Source organism: Pogona vitticeps, chromosome 4 (assembly GCF_051106095.1).
Source record: "Pogona vitticeps strain Pit_001003342236 chromosome 4, PviZW2.1, whole genome shotgun sequence".
Taxonomy (NCBI): Eukaryota; Metazoa; Chordata; class Lepidosauria; order Squamata; family Agamidae; genus Pogona; species Pogona vitticeps.
In genome coordinates this window covers 224,464,764-224,488,131 of record NC_135786.1, presented here as the reverse complement: position 1 = coordinate 224,488,131, position 23,368 = coordinate 224,464,764, and the positions used below count along the sequence as shown (strand labels likewise).

The 23,368-nt window shown below is 42.0% G+C and overlaps 1 protein-coding gene across 1 annotated transcript; it reads left to right on the top strand.

The window, feature by feature from the left end:
- The first annotated feature begins 4,488 nt into the window (after positions 1-4,488).
- Positions 4,489-21,252, top strand: TNFRSF11B (TNF receptor superfamily member 11b). The gene is made up of 5 exons (XM_020815368.3): positions 4,489-4,850; positions 11,200-11,569; positions 17,970-18,167; positions 18,525-18,740; positions 19,899-21,252. The coding sequence occupies exons 1-5, from the start codon at positions 4,827-4,829 to the stop codon at positions 20,285-20,287; spliced, it is 1,197 nt and encodes a 398-aa protein (XP_020671027.3). The 5' UTR covers positions 4,489-4,826; the 3' UTR covers positions 20,288-21,252.
- The last annotated feature ends 2,116 nt before the right edge of the window (positions 21,253-23,368 follow it).

Here is a 23,368-nt window from a genome sequence, read left to right as displayed (position 1 = left end):
AACTCTGTGGTCGGGATGAAATCCTTGCTTGCCTCATTTTTACATGGGAGGACAAGGAGATGCTACACATCTTCCCATTCCCTGTTTTAAATTAGCAGCCTTTTCACATTATTAATATGTTTCATTGTGTTTTTTTTAATACAGTTCCTTCTGTTGTTGCTGGTTTGTGCCTTTTATTTATTTTTAAACACACTTTGTGTCCCTGCATTGGGAGAAAGGCAGCACAGAAATGAAATGAAATACATTATAATGTTTTTAATGACCTGGGTCTTGAAATGCCATAGATATAACCCCAGTCTGTCGACTGAAGTTTATCCTAGGAATGACATAATGGCTGCCAGCGTGAACAGCGGACTAGAGAAATTCAAATTTAGAGGAGGACTAGAAACATTAATACAGGAGGAGATTATCAGTAGATATTATTCCCTCTGGCGCTGTTGGCTTCTTTTCTTTTGTGTGTGTCTGATACATGAATTAATTTTTGTCTAATAACAGGCAACATCAAGATCATTTTGGGGACCTAGCATCATATCTTACACAGTGCATGTTGAGGGACGATTAACATGGAACAAACACTAGTGGCAGTAAGCCTCTTTATATCGGTAACTGGGAAATAGGTGTTTATGTGCCCCCATGCGTACATGTGTCTTGGTGCACTCACATCCTCTTTGGGGGCCTCCCCTGGGATGGCCGCACATGTGATCTTTCCCCTTGCTCTGCCTCCTTCCTGAAGGTTATACTTTCACAAAGTCTTACTGTACAGGAACTTGGTGTGTAGACGGAAGAGCAGTTCCTCACCTCACCTTAATTTTGCAGGCACAACTACCCTTCCTTATTTATAAAATACAGAATCCCAGAGATTATGTAAGATGTTTATGGAACCTGTGGTTGGCCAGGTGTTTACCATGAGGACCACAGCAGTGTAAAGAGTGTGCTTTGATTGCTGAGGAGAGTGAATGAATCAAAGTTTAAAAGTTAAAGCAAATTCACATAATGTCTGTATTAATCAGTGAAAACACATAAACCGAAAGCTTCTGCTGGAGGTGAGTGGGAGTAGTTATAGCCATCTGCCATGAGAAGTAACATTCAAGCTCGATACACACTCTGTTCAGGCATTTATGAACATATCAAGAGTTCCTAAAGGTAGCCTGCATACATTTGCCCTGGCTCCATTGCCACATTCTGCTTCAGGACCTTCCAAAATATGCTGACAAGTCAGGGGAGGTTCAGAACAGGGTGGTGAAGCCCACAGAACATCTCAATTTGTTGCTGTACCCAGTGACCATGCTAATGGGGAAATTCCAAGAGTTTTAGTCTGGAACAAGCTTTGTTTCAGACTTCAGCTTGAGGAGACCCTCAAGAAGATGCCAGCATTAAGAAGGATGTTAGTGGTGATGTGAACATATACCTCTCTGCTATCTTTATCTCCCAGAGTGATTTGTACTTCAATGGAGGGAAACACTGAACATGCCTACAATAAGGCCAACAAGCACCACCGTATAAACAGCCATGCATCATCAAAATGCTCATGGCAGATGTGAACTGCCTCCAGTCAGCCAGGTAGGACATATGTGTGCAGTGGAAAAGAGTTTATTTTCCTCTTCCTTTTCGTCACCTACCACAAATGACTAACACAGGTGTGTGAGGTCAGAGAAGCTAGCAAATGTGCTTGACAGCAAATACCTTATGACTTAGGAATGAACAACATATTCCATGTACTTGGATAGGTTTCATGTTTTGGAAATGCAAGCACTGTGCTTGCTTTGGAAAGCAAGGACAAACATAGAGCCGATCCGTGTTGAAGTGCTGTCAGACCCCTGTCTGAAGGCGTTTTCTATTTCAAGGACTACCAGTTCCTGTCCAGATAAAGACTAATCAAAGAGTTGGGTGAAGAAAAGAAAGGTCGTGAAGTTTCTCATTGGTAGTTATTATCTGGATGTCGACAAAGCAGAACACACGTGTCACCCAATCAGGGTCTTCATCATGACAACGGCATTTATTTTGAAATAACAGCCACTGTTTCTCAAGTTGCATGTTTATGCATGAATTCACCCAGAAATGTTATGTCAGTGCAATGGAAGGTGGTAGTCGAATTTAATGTGGGTGGTAGATCTGCTCTGGATTTTAGTTTGACCTTTACGGAAACTATTCCAAAAGATAGTTTCAGCACTGTGGAGAGCTCTTTTAAAATTCTGTCTCTAGAATTTGGAGAACAGTCATGGCTCCTATGAACTTGGAATCACTGGTCTACATTGCCTCAGCATTCTCTTTTGTCTTTTTCTCAAAAAAGCAATATATAATTGGCCACTCGAATGGGGAGGGTTCTTAACCTTTTCCCACAGGTTATTGTTTTTACTTTCCTAGGTAAAACGACCACTACTGCCATTGGGGAAAAGTTGCTGGTATCTATATCTAGAACTTGCTAGGAATTTGTGCAGCCACAAATTTAGGGAGTGGCAACCAGAGAATCTAGGTCTACAAAGGAGTTGATCAGCACTCAGATATTTGCCTTGGTAAGTGTCTGGAGTGACCCTTTGCCTGAGAGGAAGAGGGAAATGGCTGGAAGTGGCTAACTCCAGGGACAGTGCAAAGGCTCATGGGACTGATAGTCTAGGTTCTACAAAGAGTGCCCCTAAAACAACAACAACAACAACAACAACCCCTATGAGTCCCATACATAATAATTTTCAATAGGGAGTAGAGATATTTCTCTTGAGAAGACCTGGGTTGCACCTTTTGTGTTGCCACCTCAAATTCATCAACTCTGAACATTCTTGCATGGCTATTAATTGTGGCCAGCACAGCTAAAATGACAGGAATTACAATCAGATAGCATCTGGAGGCCACACGGCCGCATCCCTAATCAACAGCACAAACCCAGCTTTACAACTTGTGTTCATAACCACACTGGTAAGAAAGAAAGAAAAAAAGGGGGGGGGGAACCAACCCTAAATTTACAAGTTTCTTTCCATGCCAAGGAGTTGCTTCTGGTCTGCAGTAGCAGTAAAATGGCCTCCATCATCTTTTTTTAAAAATCTAATTATTTTTATTCAAATAAGATATCCAGGTAAAATAAATGTTTTTAAAGCATTTAAATATTTCTTCATCTTCTGTGTGGCTGCTGATAGTTCATGGTCCAATCAGTGGGGTGGTTTAACATTCTCTTTCTAAGTAGAATGTTCCTCTGCATCACAGCATATGTGCTATAGAGGGAAAGAACTGTAATTGTCATGGTTCCATCCTAAATAATCCTGGGATTTTTAGACTGGTGAGAAAATCCTTAGAATACCCTCCTGTAGTTTTAGAACTTTTACTAGAGTTCTCTGCTACAGAAGGTTAAGTAACTCAGCCGTAGTATGATAGATCTCAGAATTCCATAGAATGGTCGCAATGACCAGATAAGCGGGGTATAAATCAATCAATCAGTCAATCAATCAATCAATCAATCAATCAATCAATCAATCATCACACATCATCACATCCATGAAGCTGTGGCAGTTCAAGTGATATCAAATTGCTATAACTGTGTAGTACAATTACACTTGTAGCCTCTCCATTTATAACTTTCAATATGGTGATCCTGCCGTGTAAAAATGTGGGCCAAGTGGTCAAGCACTCTTATATCTGTTGTGGTTAAAAACAATAAAACATTTTCTGGCACCTTTAAAAATATGCTTTCGTAGACTATAGTCCCTTCTCATACATGCTGAAGTTGGAAAAAAGTGTCTTGTGGCGAGTAAAACCTGTTAATACACAAAGTGCTAGATGCTTTTCCCTTCCTCACCTTACTGGGTTTTAGTGGGGGTGGACGCCACAGAGAAATATATTGCATGTATTCATAGATATGCGATCCACAAACAAGGCTGGGTGGCAACTTTATTAGTTTATTATAAGCTTCTGTTTGCAAGATTTTATTAGCTTCTGTTTGTGAGATTTTAGTGGTGTAATAAAGGATTGGCCCTTTTTTTCAGAGGATCACACATTCCCCCCCCCCTTTTTTTCCTTAATAAAAATACAGGTAACTTTGAAAGTAAAAGAAAACAAAATAACACCCCACACACACACAAAAATAAAAACTCATGCTGTATTTAATACCTCTAGATCAAGAAATCCAATTTAATTCAAATTTGTTTACATTCAAATGAAGATTCAAACCCAGAATTCAGATTCAAATAAAGGGAAATTCAAATATTTCACTCTTCTTTCAGACCTAGCAGAAGCATCAGAGAGGCAAACACCAAAGTCCATAGCAGCAGCCACCTTGAAGACGATTCGGCTGCTGAGCAGATATTTTTAAAGCACGGTTTCTATAACAGCCCCAGCCTGGGTTGATGTGAATAACTCACGCCTTTGTTGTGCTGCAGGCGAGTCTGTTCTCGTCTCCCCCTCTTTGCCCGGGAAAAGGGGTAGGCAGTCAGGCAGTGGCAGCAGAGGCGGTGACTGGCAGACCGTAATTAGTTAACCCATCCCTGTGCCCAGATCGTGGCTGACACACCCTCCCCACTTCCACCCTCCCCAACCTGTGGTTGTACTGCTGAAAGAAATCACATGAAATCATCGACAGGTTCCTTAGAACAAAACAAAAAAAAAAAACTTCAGACACCCCCCAAAAAAAAAATCAGAAAGAAATTGATTGTGGGGAGGGAATGAGTACTCCGAGCTGAGCCAAAGTTTCCTGTTGCATGTGGCCATAGGATTCTATAAAAACGAGATTTTAATGTGCCGGTGGCAGTATATTTGCGAGCTGTTACGAGGCTGGAGCACTCCCTCAGCTGTCTGCTTGCCTGCCCAGATCCCTGAAGGGGTTTAAAGCAACCACAGTGAACATGTTCCTGTACTGCACGCTTGTGGTAAGTTTTTGCCTGGCGGAGACTGATGACTGCTTTTTGGAACTGACACAGTGGGAGCGTTGCTACTGATAGCAATTTTCTCCTATTTTCTTCTCTTTTTTTCCCTTCCCATCTGGGCTTTTTAGTATGCATACCAGGTTTTCTTCATAACAGGCTGCTGGAGTACAGTTTTGTTCTTTGGGTTTTTTTTTTTAAGCATGAGTGAAACATAACTGGTTTCTTGGGGAGAAAAAATGCCACTCCACATTAGCAAAAGTGCGGGTGTCGTTAAAATCTCCTCATGTTGACCTTCAGGGGATGATACGGATGACAGTAAGGAAAGTGTTGTTGTTGAATGTTAGGAAAGGAAGCATGAGAATGAACAGACGGGTGAGATAAGAGAAGGTTGTGGGGAGAGAGGCCTGTTTAATTGTATATTTCTGTGTATGTGAAGTTGCCTTGCAGAGCCTGGAAAAGGTTGTTTTTTTTTTCTAGACTACATCTCTCAGGTTTCTCTGGCTATGCTAGCTGAGGATTCCTGGGAGTTACAGTTCAGAAAAATAACTTTGAAAAATTATGTTATCTTGTATAGGGTCAGACCCATCTATCCGTTGCTGACTGCACTGGGGGATAGGGTCTCCAAGGGATGGGGTTTGTTTTTCAATATGAATTTTGAAATCTGGAGTTTTCTCCACAAATGCAACTGGAAGAACTTGCGCTTTTTTAAAAATTTCCTTCTCCTTTTTAAACAGAGAATATGGGAAACTACAGCCGGCAGATTCACCCATCCAGGCAGAAGCCTTTGGGTGCTCACAAAAAACTAATTTTGCATATTCACCCATCTTCGTGCTACTGAATTTGAGTTGCCACCTCATTTCTCCTGAGTTGTTTCCTCATTTTTTTAATGCTTGCATGGCAGGTTAGGAAGAAGAACCTTGCAGAGCTGGCCTTAGCCTCCCCTTGAATTTGTCCAGAGGGTATGGCTGAAAATTCAGTCCATTTGTTTTGTTTTCATAAAAACTTCCTAAGATTTACTAGTATCTTAACTTAAAAAAACAACAACACCTGAAAGCATCCAAATTCAAATGAAGGCAAAAAACCTTGATAGATGATAGATAATTTGCACAGGTGGTTGGAGGAGTCTGGGATTTTTGGTCCAGAAAATAAATATTTCCACACTCTATTCTGCAGTTGAGTTTCCCTCCCTAGCTTTGCTACCTCTGAATGATTGAATGAGAGATGCCGGGAATTTTTTTCTCTTTTTTTCTCTCTTTGTTATTGGCTCCTCATCTATCTGCTGTGCATGAAAGGCAGACCTTGGTGGATCTTCTCTGCTCAAGGGTAAATGTTCTACTTGTTTATTCTTGTGGTAGTTTCAATAATTATGAAGGGCACGAAGCAGGACCTACTCACATGGACTTACATGGAATATTAGCACTCCCATGCGCGCACCAGAGGCACTGGGAAGCTATATGCATGATTTGCTTTGAATGCCTGTTTCTCTCCTCCTTTCTTTACCTTCTCTCTGACTTACTTTGGGAATCCCTTTGAGCAAATCACATCTGTGCTTGGGTGCTGGGCGTAGGATCAACACTGAAATCAACCATGGAAGCCATAGCAAAGAACTGTTTGCCTTGTGACCCACATGCACAACAATATTACCTAGAATCCATTCAATATATCTTGGGGAAAAGAAAAGGTTGGTAATAAAAGAAATGTGGATTCTTTTAGCTTTGCTGCATGTCCACCCCTAATGGCTCACGTATTTGGTGAATTGATCATTCAGGTAGAAATGTCTGGGATAACATACATTTCTTTTTTTTTCTCTACATGTTTTTTTTCCTAGTAGAATAGGTTATATTGTTTCTAAAATGGGAAGTTTTCCTAGACAAGCCCATTTCCCAACAGGAAAAGCCATTGTCTTGGTGGATGGTTGGCTACTGAAGAAGAATAACAACCTGATATGCCCAGGGGAGGTGGGGCAGGGAATCCAGGGCACTGCCTCTCAGTGGGTACCTGCTGGAGGAGGCAGGGCACGGAATCACTGAACACCTGTTCATCCAAAAGACAAACTGTCATGAACTGCTGTTTCAGCAATTCATGCCCATCTCTAGTGTGAACCCTCTCTGGATGGTTAACAACGTGTCACATTAAAATAAACAATACAAAAAAATACAACAAACCCCTCCCTGTAGCTTAAAAAACCCCTGCATTGTTTAGAACTAAACAAATTTAAAACAAATGTGGGTATCTCCGGTCAGTGGTTAAAAGCACTAATAAAAGGCAGCTTTATATAATTCTGTTTGTATTAATTTCCTAAGAACTGAGAGGGACGGCACTTGACAAACCTGTGTAGGAAGTTTCTTCCAGAGGGAAAGGGCCACACCCGAAAAAGCACTGTGTCCTGGTGTTCTTTTGGACTCCTGGAAGATCACCATTTTTAACATCAAGGACTGTGAAGAATGGGTGGGACTGGTAGCTGTTTTGTGGGAGAGACATTTTGATGAGTACCAAGGTCCTAAACCATGAAAGGATGTGGTGAAAGGCACAATTGCACAAGCTGTCACAGCCTTTATGGGCCACCCACAGATCCTTTCATGTTGAAAATTTGCAACTGTTGTCATGACAGGTATCACCTAAGAACTATCCCTGGCATGTTGTTTTGTTTATCTCTATCTCTTCTTGATTTGAGAAAGAGTCATGTTTCATGGCTAACGCAACGGTGATAAAAAATGTCTAGAAGGTGTTTTGAGCTGCCTGAATAGCTCAGTCAGTTGCATATGTAGCTGCAGCAATTCAGAGGTCAGGGGTTCGATTCCCCGTTATGTCTCCCCATTATGCTGCCTTGGGCAAACTGCATGGTTCCGGAATGTGCCCAGAAGAAGGGGATGGTAAACTTCGGAGTACTCCATACCTCAAAAATCCTGGAAAGGGTTTGGACTGCTAAGCAATGTCAGGTCAGATTAGTACTTGCTGGAAGACCAAGAAGGAATACTATGCATTTCCAGGCAGGACAGAATAAAGGATTATTCCTGAAACCTGGAAATATGCTGCCAGTCAGATTTGACTGTGCTGGGCTAGGAGGACCAAGGGTGTGGTTGAATAAAAGGTACTGGGGAACAGGGGCTAGTAGCTGGAGCATGGCAGACAGCCTTAGAAAGGGGGAAATCCCCGACTTATATCCAAGTAACAGCATCTGAGACACTCTATAAATGTTTCTTTCAAAAATGGTATATAATTAAAATTTTAATTTGAAATTCCCTGAGCCAGGGTGATAGCGATGGTTGCAGGGCTGGAATACATTTGGGGAGAGCCTAGTTCAAATTTCGCCACAGCCATGAATTGTCCTAGATGAACTTAAGTCTGTCACCATCCTTCAGCTTTGTCTACCTAACAAGTTTGTTGTGAGGGGAAAAATGGAGGCATGGGCCACATGTGTCATTCTCCACTCTTTGAAAGAGTGGGATTTAAATGTTGTTAATAAACAATTCCCTCCGGTTTCTGATGTTCAGGCTGTGAGTGCCGCTCTTTAGTTTGCCAAAAGCAGGCTAATCACTCTCCTTTGACTCCACTCCCTAAAGTTTAGGGGAATCCCAATGTTTGCAGAAATTACAAACAAATATTTAGGGCAAAGAACAGCAAAGGTGAATCCTACACCTCTGAACATTACAAGGAGGCCTGAGTGTGTGCAATGGCCATTGAATTCTGGCTGACTTGGGTGGGTGGGTGGGTGGACGAAGCAGCCTGGGAGAAGGGAGGAAGAGTGGAATGGAGTGGGTGGGAGGTTAGACTGATGCAAGGAAGAGTTGATGATATGCCATCCTCTTGGCTCTCACAATCTACCTCTATCAGGACCACCCAATGATATTGGTTGCTGCTTGGTCCAGAAGTGACCGATGAAAATCCTTTCCTTCACAGAATGCTTTATTTCTTGCTACAGTGAGGTGGTCGTAACAACTAGCTCACAGGAACTGAAAAAGAATTACATGTTTTAATGATGGGAAAGTAAATTAGTAGCGATAAGGCTAGATCACTGATCTGAACCTCCAGTGTCAGAAGCAGTATATGACTGAATATCAGAGGTTAAGGACAAGAAACTGCCCGGGGTGGTGGTGGTGGCTTTGGTAGGATCGCTGCTACCAAGCCATGCTGGTGAATTCCCAGTAACTGGCTCCTCTTCAAAACAGACCGATGGCCTAAACGAATTTTGTCCAGCAATAACAACTATAATGTTATTATGTTGACATTGAAGTGAGCATTAGAATTTAGAGATTTGACTTTTGGAGTTGATCCAGACCCTGGCAGTGGCATTCAAAGGAAAATTAGACTTCAGGATGTGTTTCAAATTCCAAACACAGGATGGTTTATCTGTCTCAGTAAATTCAAACATTCTTCTGTGGTCTGTGTGAAAACCCCAAAGCCAAAGCATATAATCATTTTTCTGAAGGCTGAAAAACTAGTTTCTTTACTTCCACAAGACTGTGATTGAAGGAAAAGATGCTTGAAGGAACTTGTCATCTAACTTACATTTATTTTACAGAGGGCGGGTGGCCCGGGAAGCAAATGACGTTTGACTTGGATTTAAAAATCAGTGGGAAAGGCGTTGTCCAGATTCTAAATGAAATCAGTGTAATCTCATTTCCCTTTCAAAATCCTTTTCTGAGGAAAAAATAAAAAGGAGCTTGTAAACCACTGTCCAATCCTGGCTTATTTTAAAAACAAAAGATTGCAGAGTTATTTCTGTCTCTCCATCATTACAGCACAGTGAGCTAAAGTTCCTAAGTCCATATAATAGAGTTGAAATTTAGATGAGAGGAAGTTAACATTACATAACAGCTCTCTTAGACTCATTCAGCTTGATTTCTGAGAAGTAACTGTTAAGACTTGGATCTGTGGTTCCCAACCTTGTGTAACCCAGGTGTTCTTGGACTGCAGCTCTCAGAAACCCCAGCCATCAGCACAGAAGGCTTTTTGGAACTGCTGTCGAAGAACATCTGGGTTACCCAACCTTCCTTAAAAGCTGCTCTTTAGACACTTTGGACTACAACCTCCATCAGCTATGGACAATTTGGCCAGTGGTCAGGGCCAATGGGAGTTGTTGAACAAACACCTCAAGGACATCAGCTTGGGAAAAGCTGACTTAGAAATTAATAGAGCTATGTATAGAAACTTTGGGGTTTGGAATGTAACCCAGTTTGGCCTTTGTTTTGAGCCTCAGAGCCGAATCTTTTCCTAAGGCTCCCACTGACTGTAGTGGAAAACCATAGCAGCTATAATTTGGGGGGGGGGGGGTTGCACTGAAGTACATGAAATTTTGGCATGCTCTGGTCCATGGGGGTCACAAAGAGTCGGGCATGACTAAACAACAACAACATGAAATTTTGAGACATGACAAAACCCTAAAGAGGGTGGCAAGCTTGATAAATGTCAGACGGCAGCTTTCAGGAGAGAGATGGTATAGCTCAGTGAGTTGCAACACAGGTTGGGACTTCAAATCGTACCTGTGCTCCCCAGAGAGTAGACAGCTGAGATCATCTGGACTGGAATGTGGGTTGACAGGTTTACATGCTCTGCTACCTTTGTAGCCTCGCGCAAGCTTCAAGGTCTCAGAATACCACCCAAAGGAGGGACTGATAGGCGACTTCTAGAACTTGGTACCTTGAAAACCCTGGGAGGGTTACCATAATTAAGAACTGACTTGATGGTGAAAAGCTACTATAGTTATTAGCTCAGGCTGTGCTCAACTGGGAAGGTTCTACTTTTGCTGTTGCAGGATTCTTTGCACAACAATTACAGTGGTATCCTATGTGTACGTCTGTCCCGATACTTTTTCTGACAAGCCACCTTGTGTTGCTTCTGCCAGTGATGTTGTTTGCCTGTATGTCTCTTTAATTTAAAAAAAACATTTTAGCAAGTGGATTATTGATGAGTTGGAAAACTTGTGTCATCAGCCCCTGTGCTTCACTTATTTGAGGACCCTTCCACTAGGTGGTGCTCCCTCCTCTGAGCCCTTTCATGTTTTCCTCTTGGGAACCTCAAGGTAGGGCTGCAATGAAAACAAAGCCTAACTACAAGTTTCTCTGCTGCAAGAGGTACAAACACAGCAGAGAAACTCATGTCCATCAAAGAAATGTTGCCAATGAAATGTGCAGACCTAGGTATTACCAAAAGGCTTCAAGCAATTTGAAGGGAGGGCAGTAACAGATGTCCAGAGAAAGCAAAAATGGGCAGGGCTCATCCTGCTTTATGCACACAGAATCTAGGCTAGCATTACAATGTTTGTAATTGGTTTAAATCTACCCTGCAGGGAGATTGCCACGTGTTGCCTTTAGAGGCACCCTTAAAAATGGTGTTTTCTTTCTCCTTTCAGCTGTTGGACATCTCTGTGAAATGGACAGTCCAAGAGATGATTCCCCCAAAGTACTTCCATTACGACCCAACGTCTTCCCGCCCACTGATGTGTGACCAATGCCCTCCTGGCACCTATGTGAAAGAGCATTGCACAGCGTCATCGAAAACAGAGTGCGCCCCCTGCCCGGACGAGTCTTACGCAGACGACTGGAACAGTAACAACGAATGCCAGTACTGCAACACAGTATGTAAGGAGCTGCAGTACGAGAAAGTGGAATGCAGCAGCAGGGAGAACCGTGTCTGTGAGTGCATTGAAGGCCGATACCTTGAACTGGAATTCTGCCTGAAGCACACGGCCTGCCCTCCTGGGTTCGGTGTCATTCAACAAGGTATGTCATACCAAAGTCTGTGCTGTCTGTTTTCAGGAAATGTTTTGATTCATTTTGGATTAAAATAGCCAGTTGCTTGATCACATGCAGTGAGTAAACATCTTGCCCAGGCAAGCCATCTAGATTTTTTTTTTTATTTTTTTGTGGGAAAAGTGAATGCTGGTGGTATACACGAACTTTTCCCCCTGACAAGCCATGTGTCATCATGAATTATGAATGTCATATACGAAGCAGATCAGCTAGGGAGACCCAGTGTGACTGCAATCAAGAGCAGTTTAGAGGTAGAACAGGACGTAGGGTGACTTCAAAAGAAAATAGGCAAACGAGGATGCGGCCTGGAATAAAGCTGCATGAGCTAGTAGGTACAGATACAAAATTAGAAGTGACTTTTATAACTCCAGCAAAACAACAATGCATCTCATTCCAGTGGGAAAGCCTGTGAACCTCTCGGCATGCGCACTGTGGGATGGTCGTCTCCAAGGTCCTTGATCTCACTCCTTTTCCTTGATTTTTAAATCAGGCTTGGACTGGGCAGCCCTTCAGGTAGATGTTACTTTCGAAAAGGAAGAGGGCAGCCTTTCAAGTAAAGGGCTGCCTCCCTCAAAAGAAGATGTGGCCACCCTGAGGAGGATTCAAATTATAGCTGAGACATAAAGCTCACTCGATTGGGTACTAATTCTCAGCCCAATCTAATTTATGGTGTTTCTGTGAGATGAAAAGGAGATCTACTCTGAATTTCTGTGAGTTTACAGCCAACTGCTGGATCCAAAGTGCCAGATGATGTGTAATCCAAAATGAATTGGTAGGGGGCAGTCGGGGCCTGAATTCAGTTTGCAGAGGTGGCAAGGCTGAAGCAAAGCAGGAAGAATGGTATTACCACGGAGGTGTGTTACCAGTGGTGGCAGAGTCAAAACCTTGGGACTTTCTGAACAGCAGAGACTGTGTCCTCATTCACTCCTTCCCAGGCTTCCCTATTTCTTCTCAGTTTAACTGAGGTCCTCACAGTAGCTGGAAAAGACATGGATTTTCCTAAGAACAGTGTGTCATTGCAAGCTTTCCCTATTGTAATGCAGAATATTTGAGGTAGTTTTGGTCTTCAGAACTACTGGCTTTTTTAAAAAAACCTGTTCTACAATTGTTGATCGTCACCAATCCAGCTCTCTGTAAGTTTGGACTCTCCTTATGGGGTAGAGGGTGGTTATGAGGAGAGCATTTGCACTTCCAGATTTCCCACAATGCCGTGCATGTTGCTCAAACTGAGTGGCCAACATCAGAAGAACGGGTGTGTCATTCCACCCATGCCTCTGCTGGTCTTCAGGTCAAATGACCTAAATAGTTTCATGGGACAATAATGTGACCAGTACATGGGGCGATGTCCACGTTGAAGTAGTGATCAGGCCTGTCATTCTCGCTGTGGGCAGAGTCTGTGGTTTGCCACTGTGGTTTTATTACAGCTCTTTGGGGGATAATGAAAAACAAAAACCCTGGGGTTTCAGGAACAAGGCAGGTTATTACCTTGCAAGGTTGCTCACTAAAACACCTCTGCGCCACTTACGTACATCCTTTTACTCTGGTAGTCACAGGTCCTACTTTTCCAGAGGACATTCCTCTATCTGAAGGCATCCCCTATTTCAAGTTCTGTCTGGTCTGTTTCCCATGCCATCAGAAGAAAAGCAGGGAGCCTTGAGGTAGCTCACCCGCAACTAATTGCTTATTTTATTTGTTGCATTTTTATCCTGGGTTTCAATCAGTTAGCTCAAGGCAGTGTCCATGGCTCTCCACAACCCCACTATTTTCACACCGATCCTAGGAGGTGGTTCAAGCTTGAGCAAGTATCAGATGTCTACCGCCATGTCATGAATTTCATGGACAAGTAGGGATTTTAACCCAGCTCTCTCAAGCCCTAGCTCAAGTCTCCAATCACTACATGCAGTTAGTACCTGGAGAGCAGAGAAAGCAGGCATGTCACCTGGCCAGTCTTTCTGACTCTAATGAGACATGTAGTGTTTTGCTGAAATCAACAGTAGCTATTTCTAAACTGGCAGCTGTACGTACAAATTAGCATATGCAGTATTATGCAGATCCGTCCTCTCTTTTACCATCTTTCTGAGTGTTCATTTCCTCATTTCGAGCAATGTATTAGTAACAGTCCTATCCCCCCACATCCTAAGTCTGGTTTTGGCTTCGTAAACTTCCTCTTTTGGCCCCCAAGTGGAAATACCAGCCAATGAGCTTTAAGAGTTTCCGAAACAAACATGCCCGGCTGAAACGGATGGAAAGCAAATTTATCGGCCACACTTGTGAGAAACAGCTGCAGGCCTCCCCCACAACATCTCCTTGGACTGGCGCCAAGAGCAATGTCACTTGCCGTGGCAAAATGTTCTGCTCTTACTGTAATGAGTAATCCAATGCCAGCTGCAAATTGCATTCTAATGAGAAACATGATGGATCGACTTCTTTCCCAGGGACATTATCTGGGATACAGTATTTATAGGTTGTAACTAATAACATTTTTCATTGGGAAGAATGTGGTTTCAAGCCTTCGTGCCTCTTGACAAACAGCAGAAGTATTAACTGTGATACAGCACCCAGACAGTAATTATAACAATATTAGTGTAATAGCAAAAGGCACTGCAAATGTCTGACAGCAATTAATTACTATTGTCATAAATGGATAGTCATAGAAAAGGCATTATTTATATCTATATTTAAGCAGCCCATGCTTTCTTTGACAGACAAGCTGGTGATATCTTGTTTTTCTGGCAGGGATAAAGAGAATGTAGCAATGTATTTTGTTGTTTTCTTTTTCTTTTTTTCTTTTTGGAGGGTAGGGGGAGAAGAGAGCGAGAGGAAGAGAATGAAACTCTTGTGTTCTTCGGTTAAAAAGAGAAAAAGTTGTCATTGAAGAGCACATTTTAAAAAAACCTTCTCCAGAAATAATAAAATAAAAGCAACATATTACCTCACCTCATATCCTGGGTCTGAGGATATGTTCCTAGCTAAGCCACAATCGATGAAAGACCCCTATCTCCCCTGGGCCCTGTCAAATAGGGGACAGAAAAATGCATAAACTCTTTTCCACATCCAGGGCAGTAAAAGCAAAGCTTAACTGTTTTCTGGCCTTCCAAGACTCCAGGTGCTAAGTGCTGGCGATCAACTTCGAGGCCCCTTTCTCTGGCTCTGTTGGACTCAGTTTAGATAGTTCTTCTGTCAAGACTATAAATTTTATGGAGAATAAATACTGAAATGTTTAACAATGCTGAAATGCTTAAAGGGGATATAATTCTTACATTTCCCTTCATGTTATAATCCGTCATGCATTTCCAAGGTGACATTTCCTATATTCTTAGACATTTAACACTTTATTTATACAAAATATAGAACTTTAACCATCCCCCAACCACCACTCCCTTCAGGTGGGCGAGGGCAAGTCTTGTTTGTAGGTGTTCTCCGTTGCTCAGTAGTCCAGTCTTGACACTTCAATAGACAGTGTCTTCAAATAGCCTACTATGAAACAGGAACACATGGCCAGAAAGACTTAAAGTGCTTTCTACTGCTAAAAAGCAGCTGGTGGAGATACCATATTTGACTGGAGAAAGGCAGGGCATTTAACTTTAACCTCTCTGAGGTCCAGTCCAAATCCCTCCTCTTTCTTCTGGAAGAACAGAAGAGAGGAAACTCTTGTCTTCCAGATGTTGTGGAGCACAACTCGCACCATCCTGTACCATTGGCCAAAATGACTAGGGCTATGGCAAGTCAAAAATAAAAATATCTGGAGGATCAAAACATCTGGGGGGCCATCCAAATGTTAGAGGAAATATATGCTGGTGGTATCTACTCTTAGCACTGCTTTTTCCCAATTCCTTCTCTTGAGAACTTCCATTTCGTGTGCTATTTCACTTCCAGTTTAGGTAAATGGAAGATTACTGTAGCAAATGACAAAAGGAAGAGGGTTTTAAGTGGAAGAAGGTTGAAAGAGACCAGCAAAAAGAGTAATTTACATCATATATCCTTGCTCAAGTGTGAGGGGAAATGCCAAACATTTCCCTACAAAAATGGTTTCACCTGCTTCCTCATGGTCTCTAATAAGGACATAGTCAAGTGTCTTTGGAATAGACATTGCACGTACAATTAGGGCCAACTCAGAAAAGGCCCTGCTCTTACATCCTGCAGGTAACCCATCTTGGTTAGGGAATATGGAGGAGGGCCTGGCTCTCATATTTCACCGGGAGGAAAGTAAACATAATAGGAGAGCTTGGTGTTAACGGAACTAGAGCTAGGAAAAGTTACTTTTGTGCTAGAATTTGGAGAATCCTGGCTGAAGGATTCTGGGAATGGTGATCTAGAGAAGTACTTTTTCAAACCTCTGAGCAGCACACATACTCTATATGATAACAGAAATTATCCTCTCCGTGTATGAATTACATCAAAGATATGTATTGGTGACCAAATCAGTCCACTCCTAAAGTTTCTATTTCCCAGCATATGCACTAGTGACGATTCTTATTTGTGCTGCTGTATCTATATATGAAGAGGCATGTAGATTAATTACTGTGACAGCATCTTGGTTCTGAGTGTAGTTCAAATTTAATTCACTATGGTAGATATTTTATTATACAAAGAAGGAAAGAAAATAACTGTCATCCTGTCACTGTTCCTTAAAACCCATTATGTAAACACAGCATCCACAACATCACTTGATTTACAATACCACTTTAATCAAATATGTGTTCTGCAGAGTTTGTTTTTATTTTATTAAACATTAGCACTGTATCTTGGGGAATTATGCAGCAATCTAACCCAGAAAAAAATAAAAGAATCAATACATAATGTTCATTACTGAGATATTCCTTGCCTTTCAAATCTTCGAAAACTCGCTTAGTGCATTGGCAGAATAACTTCCCTGCCAAACTTTGATTTCACATGCTGGTCAAATCCATATTAGATAAATGAGAGATATTTGTATCTATTTATTTTGAATACTTTTATCCAACCTTTCTTCTAATGAAGGACCCAAGGTGGCTTAAACCATTAAAAACACAATAATAAAAGCTAAAAAAAAGAGAGACAGTTACATAGAGGAGGCAGAAATATACCAAATGCCAACAGGATTGGAGAGGAGGGATGTTAATCCCTATTTGGATTCTGTTCCTGATTATGCAGAAAATGGGAAGCCATCTGTGGAATGGGAGCCATGAATTACAGACCACCAGGTGCTTGGTAAATACCTCTTGCAGTCTTTTGAGATTCCAGCTTGGCTTCAGAGCCTGCGTTTACTGAGCACCAGCAGGCTGTAACACATGGCTGGTTCATTTTGCAGAATGTGAGTGTATAGAGGCAGACTTAAGGCTGAGGAAGAATTTAACTAAGCTATCTAGATCAGCCATTCTCAGCATTTTATGGCCATTGCCATAAACATGAAATATAGGCTGTATCAGGATTATATAAGTCGCATACCATTCCTTATAAGCATGTGTGTAAAGAATTGTTTCCAATCTGTGGTCGCCATCAAGTGTGCCATTAAGAATGGCTGAACTAGATAATGAATCTCAGTGACCTGACTGGTCAAGAGAGAATTTCTTAAAAGAGGGGAAGGGATGCTTTGGGCCTCTGGAACTTTTGTCTGGAACCCTCAATGGCCATACCTAGAATAGCTAACATGTGGGAGTTGTAGCCTGAAACATAAGTGAACCGACCCCTGATTTATCAAGTTGGATTGTGTTGGACGTTTGCTGCACAAAATACTTGCGTGCTACTTCATGTTACCAGGTTAGTGGCAGCCAGGAGCATAGGAAGAAGCTGCACATCACACTCTGCATTGTTGTTTTATGAATAGCTCATAGTTTCAAGGTGATAACGTGACGTCCTGCTCAGAGAAGAGATTGTGCTGCTGACTGCATAACAATTTTTCTTCTGGGGGAAACTATTGTTTCCCATTCTTTCCTGTGAATTCCAACATAGAGCGGATAGAGTATGAAAACACTTTACTTGGGTCATGGCAGCCCCTCTGTTTTAGGAGCAAGGGACAGCTATATATACAGCATCAGACCTCAGTAAGACCAAGACCAACTGAATTCAGTAGGGCTTCCCAGCATATATGGGCATTTGCATGTTTCCTTCTGCTGCATTGTATCTTGGGTCAACTATCAGTAGACTAGCTAAAGCACCAATGACTTTCGGTCCTCATCCATGTGTAACATGAGCTCTTTGGGCTTCTGGCTTGTGCAAAGCTACCAATTAGCACACAAGTGTGGAAAATGTATCAGCTCAGAGATAGTTTTTCAATAATATGTCAAACATGGATGCTTTGTCCATTTCTGACAATATACAGGAAAACCCTGACATACTAGATACAGTGTAATTGCCAAGTGTGCTTAAGCCTCTCTTTCCCCCCCCCCAGGTACCCCAGAAAGTGACACTGTTTGTGAAAGATGCCCAGAAGGCTATTTCTCAAATGAAACATCACCCAAGGCAGCCTGTCGGAAGCACACCAACTGCAGCGCACTAGACCTCAAAATGGTACGGAAAGGAGATGCGACACGCGATAATGTGTGCCAGGGAGAAAGGAGTGGCAAACTGGATCAGCAATGCGAAATTGGTATGTACCAAGTTAAAAGCAGAAAAGAATAATTTTTGCAGTTACTCCAAAGTGGCAAAAGGTAGTTAACACTTGTGCTCCAGACAAACCAAGTTTGGGAACAACAGCCTCCAAATGACATTTGGTCAAGTAATGCCAAATCATGGTTGTGTGAATGAACTAATTATGTAGACTACATCAATGATGCACTTAGGTTTCTGTTCAGTACAGCTCACTCTCTAATTGTACATAATTTGTCTCCCTTGGGAGAATAACAACCAGAATCTAAGTCAAATCGTTCATGATTGACTCAAAGATAAATCTCCTCCACCCCTTCATTGTATGAATATTTGCATTTGCCTTTTATTACTTTTTCAGATGTAACCTTATGCGAGGAAGCGTTCTTCAGATTTGCTGTTCCTACCAAACTCAAATCCAACCAGTTGGACATGCTCAGGGATAGTCTGCCTGGTGTGAAGGTCAACGAAGACGCCATTGAGAAGATTAAAGAGAAGCACAGTCCTCAAGAGCAGACCTTCCAGTTACTGAAACTGTGGAAGCAGCAGAACAAAGACAGCAAGAACATCATTCGGGGTATGCAATGCATTAGAAAAAAAGCTAGGTCCAAAATATTATATAGAATGTTATATAGAACAGCAAAGCAAGGCAGTAGAGATATACTTTGAACTAGTTTGTAGATTATACGTATGGTTATTATATGATGGCCAGATGGCTACCATAATGGTAAAAGTAGGCTAAAACAGGACATTGTGGTTAATATCATGTTGCTTAAATGTGGAGAGGAAATGTATTGGATAGACTCCCTATTACATGTCTGTTCATGTGCTGGTTGCAAAAGCAGTCATGCGCCTGTTCACACAAGAAACCTGTCCCATTGGAGGAGATACTTATATAGTTGCCCTTCCACTACATGTTTAGACAATAGGATACAGACATGTATCAGTAAAATCATGGATGATCTGAAGGAAGCATGTACCATGTTGTGCACAACAATCAACTATCTATATGTTTCTTAGCCCCATTCATGTTACAGCTGTGTATAGAGGACAACTGAGATTATGAAAACTTGAGAATCCCAGACCTAGGTTTGGTAAATCAGGGTCCAGAACATCTGATCTGTGAATTGGACACTAGAATCTCTATGTTGTTTAGAAAGTGTGTGTGCTGGTGATGGTGATAGTGAAGAGAAAGAGGGTAGAGATGTGGTCAACCCAGGAGTGGGTCTGCCAGGACAAGGAGAAAGGGCTGCAATTATATAGTATATGCTTCTTAATATTAAACATTGTGGCATGCTTGTCTACTAAACAAGGCTTGACTAGGGAACCCGGAGATCCATAGTTCTGTGACACACTTAAGTAGGTTAATATGGAGTTTTTACCATCCTAACTACTTGGTCTCAGTCACAGTATGGAAATAACACATTAAAAGCAACAATGCTATTCATTAGCCATTGCTCTATTTTGAACCAATCTAACCTTATTACTTTTAAGCATGATAATGAGAACATTGTGAATTTCTGAGTAATAAGTGTTGCTACTCGTCATGTGAAAATATTACCATAGAAACTTGCTTCAGGATTTTGGGGTACCCCCCGTTTGAAGTGACTAGCTTAAAGAAGAGCTTGACATAAACAGCAGGGAGAAAGACAGAACCTTTGTGAGTTTTGGGGTTGTTGTTTTTACCTCAACAAATGCAAAGAAACAAGCATTTATTTATTTTTACTCTGTACAGGTATTGATCTTTGTGAAAACAGCATCTTAAAGCACCTCAGCCATCTCAATATAACCTCTGAGCAGCTCAACATCCTGATGGAAAATTTACCAGGGAAAAAAGTAGGGAGAGAAGAAATTGAGCACATTCTGAGGATGTGCAAATCTACAGACCAAATTCTTAAGCTCCTCAGCTTGTGGAGAAACAAAAACAGAGACCAAGACACTACCAAAGGCCTGACATATGGGCTGAAGCACTTGAAAACATATCATTTCCCCAAGACAACAATCCAAGGCCTCCGGAAGGTGATCAAGTTCCTCCACAGCCTCACAATGTACAAATTATACCAGAAGCTTTACACAGAAATGCTCGGAAACCAGATGCAGCTGGTGAAAGCGAGGCGCGGGTAGTTTAAGCTATTTTTTAAATTTGCCATTTGCTGCTAGCGGTAATAATCAACTTGGGGAGGACCGTTGTTGTCCTATATTATGCTTATTTATATTTATATGTCTGACTGAGGTAGCGGAGAGCTATCTTAGACCTTTTATTGTTGTTGTTGTTGTTATTGTTGCTGCCATAATAACACTAAAACCCTGATATGGAATCTTTGCACATCCAAGACTCCCAATGTCTTTGACCGAATGGGCAAAGAGAAACAAGGCCAGGTTATTTATATCCACTGAAATCTAGAATGTTTTATATATTTATTGACTTCAAATGGCACCAATTTCAGATTAAAGGTAGGAACTGGGAACCACTCGCCAAGCAGTCACTAGGAACACATGCCGAAGAGCAAACCTGTGAGGGCAAAATGGATTTTTTTTAAAAGATGGGGACAATTGGTTTAGGACCCATCCCTCACCCATCTATATTTCAAATACTTTCACAGAAGCACCTGGATCTCTGCTTATTACAAGATACAGACTGAGATCCCAAACTGTGTCTGCTTGATGTGCGCACAAGAGCTTCTAAGCTCCCCCTTCAAATGACACGCCCACACATACCTCTAAAAAAAGCTACCTTTAGCATTAGAGGGGCTTCTTATGAATAAGGGAGATCTCTGTGGTGGCGCTGTGGGCTAAACCGCAGAAGCCTGTGCTGCAGGGTCAGAAGACCAAGCAGTCGTAAGATCAAATCCACGCGACGGAATGAGCGCCCGTTGCTTGTCCCAGCTCCCGCCAACCTAGCGGTTCGAAAGCATGCAAATGCGAGTAGATAAATAGGTACCACCTCGGTGGGAAGGTAACGGCGTTCCATGTCTAAGTCGCACTGGCCATGTGACCACGGAAGATTGTCTTCGGACAAAACGCTGGCTCTATGGCTTGGAAATGGGGATGAGCACCACCCCCTAGAGTCGAACACGACTGGACAAAAATTGTCAAGGGGAATCTTTACCTTTACTTTTACCTGTTGCATCAGTGCAAAAGTGTAGCTATACAAGCACCCTGTTTTGAAAGCTTGGAAGAAGCAGCTTTTTAGACAGCAGCTCTCAGCATCCACCCAGCTATCATGGCCACATAACATTTCCAGGCTCTTCTTGTTTTGCATGGTGACCCACTAGAGCAGTGGTCTCCAACCTTGGGCCTCCAGATGTTCCTGGACTTCAATTCCCAGAAATCTTGGCCAGCAGAGGTGATGGTGAAGGAGTTCTGGGAGTTGTAGTCCAAGAACATCTGGAGGCCCAAGTTTGGGGACCACTGCATTAGAGGCTTACAAAGATGGCATGAAGGCAACTGTTGTTTCCACTGTCTTGTCCTGAGTAGCCTGCCTCCGAGGATCCCAAAAGAGGGAGAAAAGCATCTTTCCAGACAATTTATTGACTCCATGCATGATTATGTCAATGTCTTTACAAAGTCATCCCCTAGAAGTTAGGGGGAGAAGAAGAGTTTGTGGTGGAGCAAAATCTATCCCCAAAGTCCTGATATCAGCCAAAGCCCAAGTTTCTTCCACCCCCTTTTCTCCTCTTTTTTGTGCCATCATTTGCAGTGAGAAGGAAATTAACTATGTCATAGGGCAGATGTAGCTCTCTCTTTCATTACAATTCCAGAGGTCTTCCCAGTTAATGAAGGAGCTATGGTTCCAGTGGTTCCAAAGCTCCTTTTCTACGTCCTAGATGCACACTTTGAAAGCCCCTTTTGGCGCTTGCCACACTAGGGTCCCTCCAGCGAGGTATCCAGTATGTCATCTCTTTCCAAGAGTGGTCAAATGAAGGCCTCCATAGCAGAGCTCCCACCCTATCCGTGGACAGGGAGGTGTGATGTGCAATGTACGAGGGCCTCCAGGAACCCAACCATGAGAACCAAAGGGTTGCACCATAAGTCACATTTTCTCCATGTTAAAAAGGGATAAGGCAGGAAAGGATGCTTTGCGCTTGCCCAAATCACATCCCTATTAAAAACAAAAACAAAACAACCCCCCAAAAAGGTTTTGAAAAGTGCACATTTGTTGACTTTGCCTCTTGTTTTGCATTTTCATCTTGAATGTCTTCAAGGAGGTCTTTGAACCATGTTATGCCTATTGCCCCTCATCTCCTCAACCCCATATACAGTGGTGTCTCGCAAGATGATTGACTCATGGGACGAAAAAACCGCAAGACGATTGGTTTCTGCGATTGCTATGGTGCTTCGCAAGACAGTTTCTTCTATGGCCATGCTTCACAAGAGGTTCCCCCCCCCCGAGAGTGATGCCTTGCAAGACGAATAAATTTCATTCGTCTTGCGAGGTTCCCATAGGGAAGCTCGCAAGACAATTTTTTCGCAAGACAGCGATTCTCGCGGAACGAATTACATTCGTCTTGTGGGGCACCACTGTATTTGGCCCTTTGTACTGACTTTTGAAATTGATGTCAGTAAAGAACTATCATGAGCTCAAGTGAGCTAGAGACATTGTAATGGTCAAGTGAGTTTGTTTTGTTTTGTTTTGCCTTTGGAGTGTTATACAATATTTTATGTTATGGAACTTCCAAATAGGATGTTTTTAATCTGCTTATGCCCTCATTTTTTAAAGGGATGGAATGTATACTGTTTATTTTAAAGCTATGGGTTGAAGAGGTGTATTTATAGTAAGCCACACATATGTGACATTTCCTGATGGATCCTTCATTCATTCTTCTTCTGTGGATTTTTAAAGATTGTTTCATAGGTTTGTTTGTATAAGTTGTGATATTTTCTAGATGTAATTCAGACATTTTTTTAAAAAAAAATACATATGGGGAAAGTCTGTCATTAACAAGCTGTATATAAGGTATTGTTTTAGAACATGAATGTAACGTATTTAAAAGATGGATTTTCAAGTTGGATTTTTATAAAGCTATTACATTTTTTATTTCATTTAACCACTATGATTTGTGTCTTTGGTCATTGTTTCTAACAGTAGTCAAAAGCTCTTTGCAGGCGCTGAGGAGTCTTCAAGTAAAAGATCTGTGGGGTTGCACATCCCCCCACATGTATCCATACTGTGTACACAAATGAATGAGATGGCAGCTTTGCAAT